Below are 17,799 nucleotides of genomic sequence, written 5' to 3' on the forward strand. Positions count from 1 at the left end.
TACAAGAAACAGCAAAGAGAATTCATCATACAGAGGTGCACACTAGAAGTGACAGATGTAAAAGTGCATGCAGAGATTTCTTTTTAAAAAGGAAGTAATAAACAATAATACGAAAATTACTGGGTTTGTTCCCTATACTCTTAAATGAGTGATAGCTTTTCTTTGAATTTACAATTGGAAAATGCCATTAACAGATAGGACTAATACACATTAGCAAGCAGGTGAAATGAATGTTTTTGGACTTTTATTTTACAACTACTGTGCTTGACAAATGTGTGGAATTTTTTTTTCAGTAATAATTTTCTTCAAATATGGGGTGGGCATTTTACTGCCGGGTTGCTCTGGTTTATACACGGTTCATCTAATTTCGTTTTAAAGCACATAATTTTAAGCCTTCATTTGCATTAGACACCATAAAGAACAGACGTTTGGTTGACATTCAGTAAATGACATTTAAGTCTCTCTCTCTCTCTCTCTCTCTCTCTCTCTCTTTTTGGCTCAATAGATTTTTAAATGTATGATTATCATAACCTAATATTGTCTTTGTCTTCACTGCAGTGGATTTCCGATCAAACTTTTCCCCTTCCTTTTATACTTTAGGGAATTTTCAAACGTCGGGATGTTTGGCTGTAATGCCCCAAGATTTGTTCTCCCTGAAAAAAATCATAGTGACAATTTATTAACTACAGAGCAACTTGGCTTTTAGGGGTCTGCAATTTCTATTTAGATTTACAAATATCCATTTGTGCTCAATAGACCTAATATTAAATCTTAATCATATTTAAGATTTCTTTTCATGCAAGTACTTTATTGGCTAATTATCTTTTTAATTCTAGGAACTGGATTGAGTCAAATCAGTGGGGCATTACTTTTATTATGAGCAATATATTTAAAGGTAATTCTAAGTTGAATTACATTCGTATGCTATGGTGTGGACATTTAAAATGAATCAGAAGTTTGGAAATCTAAGAGCCATTTGTATGTTTGAATATTTTTTTAATTCTGTATTACCATTTTAATCACTTTTACATAAATATTGGAAATACATTAGTGCAGTCAAACCTTAAATAAAACTGATTGGAAATAAAACTCCTTAGATTCAAAGTGGTTTATTCACACAAATTTAATAGGATATATCACAATTGTTTGGTCCATAAATATTTAGGGGAGATAGTTTCTATACAATGCATTTATCAATAAACAAAGAAACATGGACGATTTTTCTAGACCACTTACTGTACTATAAACACGAAGCTCAATATATAAGATTATTGAATTTATCAACTATATTTGAAAGAGTGCACAACTGCTTTCTATGACATGTTTGTCCCCTCTAACAGGATACACCATAAAAAGAGTTTCAGAAATAAGAGGTAAAACAGTACAAAACTAGTGAGGTGTCAAAAGGGCTTAAAACAGTTAATTTAACAAACAACACATATATCCTGATTTTCACAAACTTACTTCCAAGTTATATCATAAGGCACATAGGAGAACTGAGTTATAAGTAGTCTACTTAATAAAGTAGATCTATAGTACCATATATTGTTCTGTCAAAGAACAAAATTTATAAGTATCAATATTTTACCTGTAAAAGTGTATTAATAAGATCTCAGCCTTACCAAGGTTGTTTGGTCTGGTTAGTGGTAAATGCCCAAAATGTAATAGAAATATGAAAAGTCAAGATTTAAGCTCCATATAAGATGATAACCACACTTGCTAAATATATAATGGCAATCACACCTTTCTTCTGTTACAGTGTTAACTTATCTTCCATCATCTTTTTTTTTTAAAAAATAAGCTACTTTCTGTGCTAATTTTCTAAAGACCCTGAGCAAAAGTTACAATAATGCACTTTAATGTGGGCAGTGAACTGTCAATATGTAACCACACATTTATACAGCCAGAAGGACACCTTAAATTCTATTAAATAGCCACTTTGACCGCCAGAAGAGATTTAAGGGGTCCAAAAAGTGGAGAATATGTGCAAAGTTATTCTTAACAATCCACTAAAGCAAGACATATATCTTGACTTCTTTTTTTTATTTTATTTTATTTTTTTTTTAGGATATCCACAATCTAATTGGTATTTAACTACAACAGAAGCATATAGATGAACATTCACCACTGCCCAGACCATTAAGATTTTAGCTTAAGTTAAAAGGGGGGAAAAAAAAGCTACTGTAAACTAGGAAATATATTTAGATCAGCATCCACGAGGCTTCTGAGTTTATCTACTTTAAGACTAATCATTTCAAATCTCTAATATCAGACACACTTTTTTCTGACAGATGTTTTCAACCTGTGCCAAAGTAAAAAAAAAAAAAAAAAGGCAACTCAAAATCAAAGAATTTCATTGTTGTTACTAGTCTTTTAAGTTCTTTTTCATAAAGAATGTCAGATACAATATCATGGTACAGCTGAAGCTAGTAGAGTTATCAATTCAATTATACTGATTTTTGACTTCTTAAAAAATTATATTTTGCTTATTTCCATTTTCCCTGGGAAAAATAATTTAGAAAGAATGGTTTTCACAATTTCATATTTAGCTTTATAGGATTTCAAATTCTATTTGAAAGATTCATGGATACACAGGAATTTCAGTATTTTTCAGACACTGATTATAAGTTAACAATTAACTAAAATTTTTTCTTGAGTTGTACATGCCTAAAAAGATATTTCTTGAAAATTTTTCCACATAATCTATAATATTTGGGGTTATTAATGCTTTTTTTATTGTGGATGCTTTTGTTTAATCATATTTCTCATTTGTAATATTAAGAAATATGTTTCAAAATAAAAAACTACGAAGTTTTGAAAGTTCCATAAGCACACATACAATTGCAAAAGTTTTTAAAAAATAAATTTTAATTATCGGATTCTTTATTAGCCTAATCATTTAACTGGAAATATTATTTGTCAATCATTATACCACTCTTTATTTTTTCCTTCAAGATTCTGGAAATAAGTAACATACAATTTTAAGAGGCACTTATTAGAATGATTCAAAAGCTCCCCTTACCAACTAAAAGATCTAATTAATTTTTTTAAATCCAAATACACTTTGTAGACAAAAAGAAAAAAAAAGAAAAATACACTTTGTAAAGGACACAATACTGTAAACTCATTTGCCAAGTGGCTGCAGATGCTACACACCAAGCTGTTGTTTTATTTCCCAAATATCTTGTGGGTTAGGAAAAAAAAATCTTGTAAATAATAAAATAATAATAATTAGAATAATAATAAAAAGAAGAGGAAGAATTCAAAAAAGAAAACCAATGTTAGAAAAGGTTCGTTAAGGTAGTTTGTGAGGGGCTTCCGGATTCGTGGCTGTCCATGTTAGAGGTCACGGAGGTCACTACAGTGATAGTGGGATTGGTCAGGTCTGTTAAAGTGGTCGCAGTGCCGGGTGGAGTGAGAGCGCCGCTGTCTGCTGAGGGCGGGGCCGGAAGCGACGTGCCATCAGCTTTATCAACACCCCCATTCTCCTGCCGCAAAAGGTTCCTTCTGAATTTGGCTCGGGCGTTTTGGAACCAAACCTGCAAACCAATCCCAATTGATTTCTTTACCGATGTTTGTTTTTATACTTCTTTTCTTTCCTTCCATTTTTTTTATATATGTTGCTTTATATATATACATATATATATACACATATATATACACACACACACATATATACATATATATATATATATATACACACACATACATTTTTTGGGGGGGGGTTTGGGAGAAAGGGCTCCCTTTTTTCTTTCTTTTAAAACATTGTCATTCAATTAGTATTAGTCTCTTGACTGTGCATATTCCCCCCAGCGTTAAAAAGTGTCATTTGGGACAATGGATGCTTAAGTGGAGATACTGTAAAATGAAGGCACAGAGATAAAGGGAGAGAAATACAACCTCATTCCTCCCTTGTCTTTTGAGAAGGAACAGAGGCAGGGTCATTGAAAGTTTGCAAAGTAAGAATCACTCACATGAAATGAACATCTGACACATGGTAAGAATTTTTACCCTATCAGAACTTCAGTGCCACAGACCCTAAGCAGCCAGAAAGTGAAAGGTGGAATTTAAAGTGCCTATTTGTTGCCAGAAGTAGTAGAGGATCGCCTATGACCCACAGGAACCTGCTATAATTTCATGAAATGTATTTCCTCATGATGAGTTTAGGGACATGGTTGTATAGCAGAGCTACTCCAAGTACTTTAGTTTCTAAGTATGGTTTGTCAATTGGTTACTGAAAAATACTTGTACATTTTAGAAACTGAAAAAAAAGGTCTACCTAAATTGAGAAAGTCATAACATGTGAATGACGTTGCCCTGAGTTTGCTGAATAAAGTGAGACAGCAAAAGTCCATGCTCTGAACCTGACATAATGGACATTACAGCCACAGCTTGCGCAAAATAACATCACCTGCTTTTGCAGAACAGTGAGGCAAGCTATCCTGCCACCGGTGGACCCATCGTTCTATGGTGGGAAGAATGTGGCTGCATTTTTAAAGACCCTGGGTCTTTTGAGGGGGCACCTCCAGCAAGCCCCTGCAAAATCTCAATACCCTCTAGGGAGATGACTAAGGTAAACTAATAAGACGCAGTACAGGAAATATCTGTATCACTCTAAACAGGGAAGAAAACTATTTTTACTGACAAGGGGGAGTTTCTTACCTGCAAAACTCTTTTGGTCAGACCTGTTTTCTGAGCAAGCTGCTTGAGATCCTTGGCATCTGGGTTGTGGTTGATGGCAAAGTAGGATTTCATGGTCCGGAGCTGGTGGTGCTTGAAGGAGGTGCGCATGCGCTTGGTCTTCTGCGAGGGTGGGTAAGGTTGCTGATCCCGGTCCAAGTGGTCAGCCTCATTCTCGTTACAACCTGTTGCAGTAACAGTGAACAGATAAGTGCTCAATGGAAGCTCTTGCATGAGCTGATGGGATGGCAGCTGTATGATAACGCTGTGATAAAAAAACCACAGTGGAAACTGGCGACCCAATTATAGCAATGTCTAGACAAAAGAAAGAGGTTAATTGCCAAAGTCAGCTGAACTAGTCTGTTAATGTGGACACGACTGGAGTTATGTAATAGAAAAACATTAGATAAATCTGTCCTTTGCTTAATGGTTGCTGGGAAAACTTAGAAAGATGAATAAACTGTAAATTGTGGGAGTGAGAGAAACTTCAAGAGTGAAAACATAAAAATTCTTTGCCGATATATTCGTGGACATCAGCACACTGCTACTACACACATGCAAACACAGAATAAGAGCAAGAAAGCATTCTTAGTCCCCAAATATATCTTAAGGTATTGCTTTTTGTCAGAGGAGATACAGTGAACTAGTCATTTCAGTTCTTTCAAATATGCAAGTTTTTGAGAACTCACCACTAAAGAAGCATCGTGTACATCCCAGTATTTAGCACTTTCTGATACTCTTAGTACTCTCGATTAGAAAAAAAAAAAAAAAAAACTAAAAGAGGGCTAGATAAAGAGAAGTCACAAAATTAAAAATTCTATGGTATGTAAATAATCTTAACAATGATTTTTTAGGACATTTAGTGTTACCTGGTTAGCACAGGGCTATAGCCAGAAGAAAAGAGTTTTCCCTTGGAGATATTTTAATAGATATTTCTGAAAGCAAATGAATCTACACTTCTCTTCACTGGTTCATGCCTGAACCACTGCCCTCGGCTCACAGTTCAGAAACACAAGGTGCTTACTTCTGGCTCAGGGCTTGGCCCTTTTGCTCTGGGTGTGTGTGAATGGGATTTGAGCTTTGCTCATGGTTGGCGTGTCAGTGTGAGGGTGGCATCTTTTCTCTCCTTGCAAAGCCTTCCTCAGCAATAAGGGCCAAATAACTCAGCCTTTGAAATCAGCCTGGATGTCATTATCCCAGGATGTAAAGCTAAACATTTAAAAGGTCATTTCCAGTAACCTACTGACTCTGCATAGGAAATATGATTACAAAATGAAAACAGTTTACTAAATATTTACTGACTCAGTCATCTTCATAACCTTATGGGCATGAAAATTTTTGCTTAAACCTTATTTTTATCTGATGTATTTATTTTATATGTGTCTATATTTTATATGATCTATATTCAGATCTGACTATCCTCTGTTATAGTAAAATACCTAAAATCATCTGATCATATCAGTGGCGGTGGGAAGAAAGTCAAAATCTTGAAGAAAGTGAAATATCTCATAATATTATCTCTTCAGTTTTGCTTGATAACATATGATTTATTTGTTATACTCTGGTTAGAATAACTTAAAAAATATTTTCAATATTTGTACATACAAGTATATATACAGAACATTGTAGTCTTGAAAGTCATCAACCAAGAGCTCAGCAGCACCACAAAACCCACTTAAGAAGAAATTCTCCCTGATAATGACAACAGCTGGTATATACAGGTTTCCATAAGATTATACATAAGGGGGTACATTTGGCAAAAGAGCAGGTTAGTTTGTTGAGGAAAAGACCACAGTTTATTCACCTATGTGTTCCCTCAGTTAAACACAGGGCCAAAAGCTCAACAAGTATTCAATCAAGATTTTGAATATTTGTTCATCAATAAAAGTATGAGTTACTACTGATACAAAATCAAATAGAATGCAAGTCACCAAAGGGTATTCGATGCCAACAAAAAGCATACCAAATACTGTCAGACAACAGAGAGAATATTCTTTACATTTTATCTTATATAGGCTATCCTGATATCCTAAAAGTCCAGAGGGGATATCCCAGGTTCAAATATTCTACAGAATTGCACTTCATATCCTCAAACGGATAAAACAGCATCTATGACCCACCATAAAATTGTACTTTTCTCCAGTAAACTGAGCTATATTTCACAGCCAGAAATGTAACCAGCTAGATGATAATAGCTACAAGAAAATGGGCAGAGTTACACCTTAGTCCCTGGAGGCTTCTTCAAATAAGATTTCATTTGTGAGTAACTTCCTTGAACAGCATGTCAAACTGAATATTGCACTTGGGATAGAAAACTCAACTTGTGTTTAAATAATGCTCTTAGCCATGCTCTCCAGCTGTATTTCTTAGAAATGACTAGGACCCCTAGCCTAACTATATAATTGTTCATGTTAAAATGAAAATTATAGAAAGCTTTGATAAAATCACTTGTACTAATATGATTTCTATGTCCATATTGCTGATTAAAAACTCAGGAGAGATTGTTAACACATTAACATTTATGGGACTTGTCTCCACACAGAATACAATTCAGTATAAAAGGAGATAGATTATATGGCTTTCCTATGACTGTGTTATCACTTATATTATGCAACTTAATAGAGCAATATATTTCTTTTACAGAGTAACTCAGCACATTATGCTAAGTTACTTACGTTAAACTATAAATGCATTATGTAGACTTGTGACTGTTTCCCCCACAGTCTACATCTAAAGCTATAAGGTTTTCTCTCCCTGAGTTATGAGAAGAAATGATGACCCTCTCAAAATTGTCTTAAATACTCATCTACAGCTATACATCTGGCATTAGAAAGTTAGAAGATTGAAATAGTTTCTTTTCCTGCCACTTAGGAAACGGTAACATGATTTTCTGTTCTGAAAGTGTGTAGCCTCCCTGAGAGACCACTAGGGGTCAGTGCCAGGCTAATTTAACAACTACCCAGCGCTTTTGAAGTTGGAATGGGAAGAATTTATTTACAGAAGGGAGATTTCCAGAAATGTCTAAAATTTAGTTTCTCTATTAACACTAAATTACCTGCCCTTCCTATACTAGACTAAATTTTCTTTTCACACCTGGAGGGCTTTACTACAATTCAGCATTCCAAATAAACTTTCCACATCTCTCTTTAAAATACCTTCCTGATATCTGCAGGAGGAGGTATAAATTAGGACTATCTCATAAAAAGACATTTATTTGCCTTGGATCAAGCACTAACTGATCACTGCCAAGATTGACTTCTTCTCTGGGAGCCTTTAAATCATAAACATATTTTCTGTGCATGTTTTTGAAAGGTAATCAACCTATGAATTATATTTATTTTGTATCAGTATTACTCTTCTGAGGCCTGTTACATTTAAAAAGAGATGGCAAAATAAGATCCAAAGGGGAAAAAAATTAGTGAGCTAAAATTGTGGATCAGATGTATTTAACATGTTTTTAATTTATTGAAACTTTTGTTCTGCTAGTTTTATAACAAACAACATTAGATTCATAAACATTTTTTAATAAATGAATTCATTTCTGGCCAGGCATCATTAACCAAATTTAGATTGTTTTCATCAGATCATAAAGAAATAACTACTATTTACTGGTATCTCTGGAAAAGTTCAGAAAGGTTGGGGTGATTTCAGAACTATTTGTGCTGTGGTGTGCACACTCTTGAGGGTCAAGGAGACATCAGCAAGTTTTACTCCTTCAGGAGCAAGAGAGCAGTTTTCTCAACAACCTTATAGTGGCCCTAGTTTGTAAACTAGATACCTAAATGGAAGATGTTCATTGTTTTGAACATAGATATTTGCACTCTTTGGCTCTCCTCAGACAAGTAGAAGTCTGATGCTACTCTCCTTAAAGCTCCTCTGCTCTTTCTAACCTAAAATACATCCAAGGAAAAATCAAACTTAGCCTAATTCAATCAAATAAGCAAGCCAAAAGTCAGCCTTGCTGCCCTTTGACGAGAAGTCTCAGTTCTTGAAGACTTCTGCAGGCTGAGGGATTCTTCTCTCCAAAAGACTGGCTAGTGATGTGTGAATCTCTCTCTTTCTGGCTTGATGACTGGCTCAAAATTCCAATGTCATCTTCTATTAACAAAGAACAACTAGTGCCCAGTCTGTCCTGCCCCAGGGATCTCACCGCAGAGGAGACAAAGAACAGGAAATGGCCAAAGTGGCCCCTCAACAAAGACTTTGCTGACGTGCAGCTGGGACAAGAACAAGGCCAGGACTCTCCCTCGGAGGTCGGTAAAACCTGAGACTGTCCCGCTGCCCTAACACAGTGCGACCTTGGTAGGGTCTTGAGCAGCCAGCTGGCCCTTTTCCCTTGTCTAGTCACCCTGGCATGCACTCCTTGGGGACAAGTGCAGCCAGCCCCCAGTCTCCTAGGGACTTTGTGCCTGCCTGGCACAGATTTGTCCTCTTCAGTTAAATTGGCAGAGAAATCCCAAAAGGGAAATGTGGAGCAGGGTGAGGAGAGTCTGCAGCTCTTTCGTGACTTTCCTTGAAAAATCTGTGCTCAAAATAAGCCTCTTAGTTCCCACTGGCTTTGTGACCTCAGGCAAATCTCTTATCTAGTTGGATACCTGTCCTTTGTGATTGAGCAACAATCAGGCACCATACCAGGCACTGTGACTCCAAAAGATAGACAAGCAAGATTTGTGCTCTGAGATGTCCATGCTTTGGCCGGTAACAGGGTGTTCTTGGTTAGGTATCATATTGGACAATGCAGCCCCTTCCAACAGAATGACTCCCCTGACCTGAATCTCCTACCTGCTGAGATGCCCAGCCAGGCCAGGACAGGGAAGTCAGAGCAGCTAAATCAATCATCGGGCTCCCCAAAATATTAGCCTAGGACTTTCTGGAACTCTTTTTCTTAGGGACTGGAAATCATAGAAAGAGCTGCTATCCGGTCCAGTGGTAACAGGATGGCTCTCTGGATGTGACCTAAGGACATGCCCTCCATGTTCTTTGGGGGTAGAGGGGGGTGGTGCTGAATGTCCCAGAGATGGAGCTGGCTGCATGAGTACCCTGACCAGTGGAAGGGCAGGCCAGCTCAGCTGTGCTTTTTACCAAGATCAGGGATTTTTTTGGTTGTTTCAACATTCTTGCCAACTGTGTTCCTGATTAACTCTGTGCTGGTGACCACAGCCTCTGCCCCCTCTAAACAGACTGAAATTGGGCTCTGAAAAAAAAAATTCAGTATTTAGGAAAACCTCCTCCAGTATCTATAATTTGGCTTCCACACAGGAATTGCCCTGGGGCTGTTTTGCTCCAATTGGGAGCCAGAAACTAATGGGCTCATTAACTAATGGGCAACAAGGATTTGGCTCTGCCTGTTGGAGGAGTCATCGCAGTCCCCTGCTTATGAATGTGCTTTTTGCTATAACCTAAATAAAGGCCCTTCTCCCTCCCCCTCTGGCTAGCTCCTCTCTGTCTCTCTGTCTCTGCCTATGTCTCTTTCTCTTCTTTCTGAGTGAAAGGGAGTTGTAGTGAGAAAAGAGGCTGGTTAGAGTAAAGCATCCACTCGCAACCGAGTCTTGGGTGGGGTTGGGGTTGGGTTGCGTTTTGTGGAATCCCTCCAGCTGCGGGAAGCTGGGGCTGATGGAGAGGGGATTGATGACAGGGGCCCACCTGAGTTGTAATTGACGATGTCCACTCCTAGCGCTGGGCTCTTCCGCTTCCGGGGCCGCCCCTTCTGGACCGTGCCGGTACCATTGAAGTAAGGCAGGGCCAAGCCGCCACTCTTGGCCGCCAGCTCGGTGTAACTCAGCTGCGGTGGATACTCCCCTTGCAAGAGGGTCTCGAAGTGCGCGCGGCAGTACACCAGGCTGTCCTTCATGCCAAAATGGTCGCCCGTGGTCAGGGTCTTGTTGCAGGTGGAGCAGGTGAAGCAACTCAGGTGGTAGACAGAGTCTCGGGCGCGCATGACCATCTCGGAGGCGGAGATGCCAAGGTGGCAGCGGGCACATCTCTGCACAGAGAACCTTCTAGAAGGAAACAGATTAGTCAGATCTCTGTTTGAGGCAAAGGCATTTACCACTCCTGGAGCTTGGTTAGCAGTGCCGCAAGACAGAGAACTTGGGGTGGGGAGCTCCAGGAGGAGAGGACACGGCCCCATTCAGACATTTATTGTATTTGTTTATTGAATTGTTCTGTTGAACCAGGACAAAGAATCCCTACATTAAAAACAGAGGGATCGGTAACTGAGCCTCACTTTCCTTCTCTGTAAAGTGGAGATTAAAAAGAAGCCCGCGCTAGTTCACAGTGCTATCGAACGAATATTAAATTGCGATGTCAGGGGAAAACATTTCGTCGATTACAAAAAGGTCTAAGAACTGGGTGTGGTCTAAGAACTGGGTGTGGGAGGTATTGTTATTTCTAGATGTGTGAGTATGCGTGCAAGCGTTAAAACAGAATCTCGGAGAAATGACAGTTTTGCAGCGAAAAACTTATTCTTTTTTTAGCCACCTCTGTCCTGGGCTGAGAGGGGAGCTAAAGCATCTGCACAAAGTTGTGTGTTTCCCAGTCCAGAAACATAGCCAGGCAGAGTCAATAAACACGCCTGCCGCTGAGTTTACTCACCAGTCTGGCGGGCACGGATCTAAGGGGCGGAAAAGGGAACTCGGAATTGAGTGGCTTGGGTTTGTAATTGACCTTTCCCTGGTCATTTACATGGTTTCCCCGCCACGCTCGAGAAAAACCCAACACCTTGCCTCCCGGGCCGCCAGTTCAGATGCAAGGCGTGGACCTTGCTCAATTCGCAGTAAACGGAAAATAATAATAATAATAAAGCTCTACTTTTGGTGAACGAAGACGCGTTTGTTTCAATCTTTCGAGGATCCCCCAGTTCCCTAAAACTAACAGAGAACTGTCCCCCAACCCCACCAATGTGTGATCTGCATTGATAAATCTCTAGACCAAGGGTGTCCCTCCCACCCTTCCTCATTGCCAATCTGGGGGCACTGGAACCTTCCTTGGTCTGGAGACTGATAACTGAATCCCCAATGGGCAAAAGGTAGCGGGACAAAGAGCGGACGCTTGGGCTCTGGGCAAAACGTCGGGCTGGTTGGCCCTCCAGTTGTAACTGGTGCGTAAGGGATAGAGGTGCACTACCTGTAATAATCCTCCTTGCAGTAAATGCTACCGTCCTTGGCGAAGCAGGTGAGCTCGGACTCGAGGGCCAGCTTACATTCACAGCACTTCAAGCACCTCAGGTGCCACTGTTTGTCCACGGCCAGCAGGTAGTACCTGTCCGAGATCTTGCCCCCACAGCCTGCGCACAGAGCGGGCTTCTCGGGGCTCAGAGGGGGCATGCCCTGCAAGGCAAACACACCGCGCGGCTGAGGAAGGTGCCGGATAGGACAGCACAAAGCCAAGCTCCCCCGCGCTGCGCGAGCCCAAGCGGTTCCCGAGCACACCTAGGGCCTGGACCACGTGCAAAGGCAAACGTCGGGGAACCTCTGCAATTGCCTCCTTTGCTGCTTACTGCCTTTCTGTGGCGTCTGCCTGAGTCCAGCGTTCGAGTCCTCCCGGACTATTTACTCGAAGGCCAGTTATCTCTAGCCTCTTTTTAAGGGGTCCGCGTTGACTATAGTTTGTATGTTCCTGAACTCGAATAATTACCAGCTAAAAAGGGTGGGTTTCAATGCGCACAAAATAAGACAACGGAAACTGGTACTAGGGACTGTGAAGGAGACTTGAAGGAACCCCGATTGTTTTCTTAAACAATGTTACATTTCTGTTTCACTAAAATCTTACGGTAGCGTGGTAATTAAAAGGGAGAGATGATATGTGTGCTCATAGTTTGTCTGACATTGTTTTGATCGTGATGTATGGGGTGGATATTGTTTTCCTCTAATTTTCAGGGTTATGGGTCCTTTCCTAGAAAGGATGTAAAGTGCTTGTTCCCCGGGAGGGTCCGCTGTCCGGTCTCTTCTGCACGGTCCCTCTTTCCTACGCAGGCATCAATATCCCAGGAGATCTTTGTCCTGAGAATCTTAGTGCCTAAGTTCCCGCCTGAGTCCTACTGATGTGGCCAAGCGTGGAAAAACCTCCTCTTAGAGAACTCAGTCCCCTAGCGAAACTCAGGTTTGGGTTGCTATTGTTGTTGTTTTTACACAGGATAGCCACAAAGGGGAGTGGGGGGGGGGAATTAATCTCTGGACTTTTCCCTCAAGACTAGCAAAAATGCTTGCAGTACTTCCACGAAACTTTAGCGGGCCTGGAAAGGGAAAGTTTCGCCTTTTACTCTGACTAGTCCCCTCACACGTAAACTGAAATCACATTGCAAATGTAGAAGCTCCCACCCGCTCAACTACGTGGCGGAACCCAAAACACCGCTGACCAGCCCAGAGCAATCTACAGAGTGGATGCACAGTTCTGTTTGGCTGAAATCATTTCCCGAGACTTTTGTAGTGTCCCCTCTTCAGCTGATAAGTGGAAAGGGAAGCACTGGAGTCTTAATTGGTTTTCTTTATTAAGCAGAAGTGACTTGTATTATGAATAGTAGTGACAGTGGTAGTTGCTTATATCGGTTAAAGGTTAGAATTGCCTCGCTCTTGGACTAGTCCCCGCTCCTTTGGATTCTTTTTTAATTCTATTTCCCACAACACGTTGCATGCGCCCTCTCAGGGAGCTGAATGCAGTCCTGTCTCACTAGAGAAGTCCAACCCGACTACCAGAGACTACGAAAAACGCTCGGTTTGGGGGTCCCTAGATCCGAGCGTCTGGAACCTCGCAAGTGGCCCGGTCGCGTTCCAGCCCACGGCAAAGGTGCCATCATGCACCCCAGAGCAGTGCCCCCAGAGCTCCTGCGTGTCTGGGGCTCCTGGGCAGCTCCGTCCGACCAAGGCCCGCGTCCAGCTCGCCCTCTGGCCGCTGCTCCCCACCCGGGAGGCGCCGGGGACTCGAGGGGGACAGGAGCGCGGGTCTGAGGTCTGCAGACGAAGGCATCCTCATCCTCTCACTCAAGGCACGGCACGCCCAGCTCTCCGACGGGGAGCGAGCTCCGGGTCTCTACTGCGTAGACGTTTCAAATCTGAAGGGAGGCCTTTTTTTAGTCCCCCAAGCAAGCAGACAGGAGAAAACCACCCGCGGGTGAAGAGAAGACGCGCTCACGAGCCGCCGTGGTGCGCTCGGCCGGCCCGGGAAGAGGCTCGCAGCGCAGAGCGCGCGCGGGCGCGGGGACCGCCGCCGCCGCAGGCCCTCCTTACCGCGTCGCGGCCGTTGAGCTGGGCGCCTTTGGCCAAGCGGGCCTCGGTCTTGGATCTGCGCTCCATCTCCTCCATGATGCCTTGAATGTGGCCTCCGGAGATCCCGTGGAAGAGCATGGCTGGGGGGCGGAAAGGACACGAGTTGTCTTCTGCTCGGCACCCCACTATTTCCATATACACACGCCCGGGGTTTTCAGCTCATCCGAATGAAGGAGTAGAAGGGACCGCAGAGGGCGAGGCGGTGGGGCAGAGCCGACACGCCGCGGACAGAAAGCAAGAGGGAGAGAGGGAAGAAGAAAGAAGCAGACAGATTGGAAATTTGGTCTACTTGGAAAAGAAAAAAGAAGGGGGGGGAGCCCCAGTGGCTCCGTGAAGGAGATGTGCAGAAAACAAACACGGGTGAAGGGGAAAGGAGAGGAAGAAGGCGAATCGTACTGCTCTGAGAGATCAAGTTACTAATGGGAAACAACTGCGGGGGTGGGGGGAGAAAAACAAAATCTGGTGAAGAAAGAAAATAGTTTTGAACACAAAGAAAGAAAAAGAAGTGGTATTTTCAGAGGTCCCTGGCTGCTTGCAAGTTCCCAGTGCCTGTAGGTTGGGTTGGGGACTGCTCCTGCCGGAGCTGGGTCCAATTTGTTAAGAGACTAAAGCCAGCCCATTTTTGATAATTTAGTAGGAGGAGTTCTCTCCCCGGAGCAGCCACGGATTTTTATTCAGACAACAAAGACCTGTCATACTCCTCTCAGCCCCCTGGTGATGGGCAAGCGGGGACAAACATTACAAAAGGGGGGGAGAAGAAGGAGTGAGACAAGAGGAGGCATTAACTTCCCCCCAAAAACACACACTCTCTCTCTCTCTCTCTCTCTCTCTCTCTCTCTCTCTCTCTCTCTCTCTCTCTCTCTCTCACACTCTCTCACTCACTCAAGAGTTCCCAGTCGTGTTTTAAAGGGGGAAAGGAACCCTTATTGTCCACTTGCCCTGGAACAGGAGGCAGAGAGCTCAACTATTTGGTCTGAGTTCAAGACCAGACCCCAACTAATGACATACAAAATGTCAGCTCCAACTTGGGTTTCCTCCTTGTGGAATTTCTGATCCCCACCCTGTGAGAATAGCACCACAAATACGTCAATATCGGACAAAAAAATATGTGCACTTCACTGAAGTGTAGATAATTGCCCCTCTTCTCCCTGCCATCTCTTCAGCTCACTTTTTAAAGCAACTCTCTGCAATCCTTCCTTCCCCAACTCACTGATTAATAGTGGGTCCCCTTACCTCCCTGATGATGTACCAGGGAGCTACAGCATCCCCTAAAGTGAAAGTGGGCTCACAGAGCCTAGGTTTCTAGAGTTTCCTTTTTTGTTAAAAGATTTTCTTTAAAAAATTAGTGTAAGGAACAGGGCAAGGACCGGAAAGCTCAGGCATGAGAGTGGACCATGAGCTAGGGTTAAGTGTTCTCTACCCAGTGCAGAGAGGCAGGAAAACTGGTGATTCTGGCCCTGTGGGCTGACACTTGACAATGTGATCAGCAACTCAGAGATTCCTGTTGCGCTTGGAAACCCCTCTCCCTAAGGAGAGATAGGCACTTGCCCTCTGTACGTGTGCTCCTCATACTGCCCTTGCAGGACTGTAAAACAGGATACACCACACATTTCAGAGGATGTGAAAGGGACTCCATGCAATGGAGGAGGGGGAAGGTGAGAGCTGACAAGCAGAATGGCAGTCCAGCACCTCACAAGAGGTGGGATTGTTCTCTGCCTCTGTTCCTGTTAGTGGCAGCCCCTCCTTGGCCCTATTAAAAGGCACCCTCAATACCCTAATATTGTCAATTCATTCAAATCATCAGAAGCCCTGCAGGGACCCAAAGCATGGCACAGTGGTGGGAACCAATCCGGCTTGAACCAGAGAGAGGAGGTAGCTCTCTTCTTCTTTCCTCCCTCTGGCCTGCCTCTGTTTCCTGTCACTCTCCATGGGTTTTACCAGCACAGCGGGCTTATGTCCTGATACAGCCAGAATCCTTCACTGGCATCCCTGGGTCCAGACTTACTTCCCTCAGTGAGGGGGAAATGATGTGGAACTGTGGCCAAATCTGCAATGATGAAGGAAGAAAAAGAGAAGGAGAAAGGAAAGAAGGAAGAGGGAAGAGAAGGGAGAGATAGAATAGGGATGATGGGGCAGGAGGAAGATGAGAGGGAAGGAGAAAAGGAAGGCTGAAGAGAGGGAAGGACTGGAGGAAGGGATGGAGGAATGAAGGGACAGAGGGATGGTAGGGAGGAGGAAAGGACGAAGAGCAGAGAAGGAGTGAGGGAGAGAGAGGACCCCAATGGAGCCGCCCCACTTCCTACACCCAGCATCATCCTCTGAAGCTGCTGGAGTCACCTTTTCCACCAAACCCCAAATTCCACTGCTTCCCTTTGCTTTTTCTCAGGGTCAAAAATAATGTTATTTGCAGATTGGACGCTGTTATGATCCTCTGGGTGCCAGAATACAGCTCATAAAACACAATTTCACACAAAAATGAAGCCAATCAACTGAACTAAGCTGGAGACCTCCCCCTCACTTTGGCAGCCCTACCGGACAGCAGGGCTGCTATTTACTGTAAGTAATGTAATTAGCCCCTTTGGATGGAAATCAATGAGCTTTTCAGACCCACGTGCACAACCAAAGCGCCCCTAGGAGGGGGTGGGAGCAGCAGCACTTTCAGAGACAACAGGTCCTCTCACAAAGGGGCAGATTGCCTTCACACCAACCCGTGGCTAAACCCACTCCACCCTGAGGAGAAAGAGAAGAAATGGCTGGGGTCTCCAGAAGAACATCACTCAGTTAGCCCGTGCAGCTCCAAGGAAAAAAGTAAACAAGGACCCTCAATCTAGGGGCCAGTCTCATCTGCTTTCTCGGCTAAACTGTTTGGAATTGGGTTTGGTTCTTGTGGGATTTTGGTTCTGCCCAGAAAAGGCAATAGTGAACACAAGCACACCACTTCTTTCTTGCAAGAGATAACGTTAATGAAAAGAATTAATGGAGAATGAATGAAGAGAAAGTTTAACAAAAAATGCCAGGAAAAAAAAAGCCAAAACTTTGTGAAGTCACCAGGGAAGCCAAGTACCGAATTTCCATCAGCCATCCCGCTATCCCGGTCTTTCATTCTTCATCTGTTCCAAACCCACTTGTTAGTTAGTCACCTAACTAACAGAGCAGGGCTTTTGCTTGGATGTTGGCTTTGTCCCTTTTCTTATAAAATTCAGATTATAAGTTCCTCCATAAACTAAGATTTGCTACCTCCTGTAAAGAAGTAAACTGCAAGGATTCTTCCTTCTCAGGCAAGACAGGAAGTTTATAGAAAGTTAGAGCTGGCTGGGGGCTGCTGGAGTTTGGAGGTCCCTGTTATTTCTACAGAAACAACCTCCCATCTGTCCAACCCTGATTCTCACACGGTTCCTTACAGAGGAGAAGGTGGGGCTGGGGGTTGCTACGAGAATTGGGTGTGTGACCTGAGGAGTTCTAATCTTTTGGAGCCCTGGGAGATTACCTAAAAGCGTCCCATCATCTCAAAGGATTGTAAGCACTGTAAGGAGAACAGCTTTGTGCCTCGACCTTCTCTCCCCTCTCAGGAGGATAGACCAGGTTCCTGCTTGCCGCAGAAAAGCCCATCAGAGCTCCATAAAAGCTGGAGAGCTCCCTCTTGGCTTGTTCAGTTCCTGGGGCTGAGCTGCTGCCTCTCACTGGGTCAGGTGCACAGGGTTCTCCCTCCTCCCACCAGAAATAAGAACTGCAGGCTCCTCTCTGAACTCAAAACTGTTAGGAGCAATGGGCAGAACCCTGGCAAGGTGCAGCCCTCCCCCATTCTTGGACACAGGCATTTCACTCCTTTCTGTTCCACCTATTTGGCTACTGTTAA

General features: G+C 42.9%; 1 protein-coding gene across 3 annotated transcripts in view; it reads right to left on the minus strand.

Annotated features, from left to right (window-relative positions):
• Positions 1 to 304: 304 nt before the first annotated feature.
• The window catches only part of LHX9 (LIM homeobox 9), a 28,903-nt gene continuing 11,408 nt past the window's right edge, over positions 305 to 17,799 (minus strand). Inside the window, exons 1-5 of one of the 3 annotated variants that reach the window (XM_012726801.1) lie at positions 13,905 to 14,078; positions 11,806 to 12,008; positions 10,324 to 10,679; positions 4,663 to 4,865; positions 305 to 653 (exon numbers count right to left, since the gene is read on the minus strand). In XM_012726801.1, coding sequence (XP_012582255.1) covers positions 597 to 653; positions 4,663 to 4,865; positions 10,324 to 10,679; positions 11,806 to 12,008; positions 13,905 to 14,078 — 993 coding nt within the window. In that variant the 3' untranslated portion in view covers positions 305 to 596. Of the gene's footprint in view, positions 654 to 2,379; positions 3,540 to 4,662; positions 4,866 to 10,323; positions 10,680 to 11,805; positions 12,009 to 13,904; positions 14,499 to 17,799 lie in introns of those variants that run through there. The other 2 variants (XM_004685482.2, XM_004685481.2) reach the window with 2 other exon arrangements.

This window comes from Condylura cristata, unplaced genomic scaffold, assembly GCF_000260355.1.
Source record: "Condylura cristata isolate star-nosed mole 26May11 unplaced genomic scaffold, ConCri1.0 scaffold00018, whole genome shotgun sequence".
Classification (NCBI taxonomy): domain Eukaryota; kingdom Metazoa; phylum Chordata; class Mammalia; order Eulipotyphla; family Talpidae; genus Condylura; species Condylura cristata.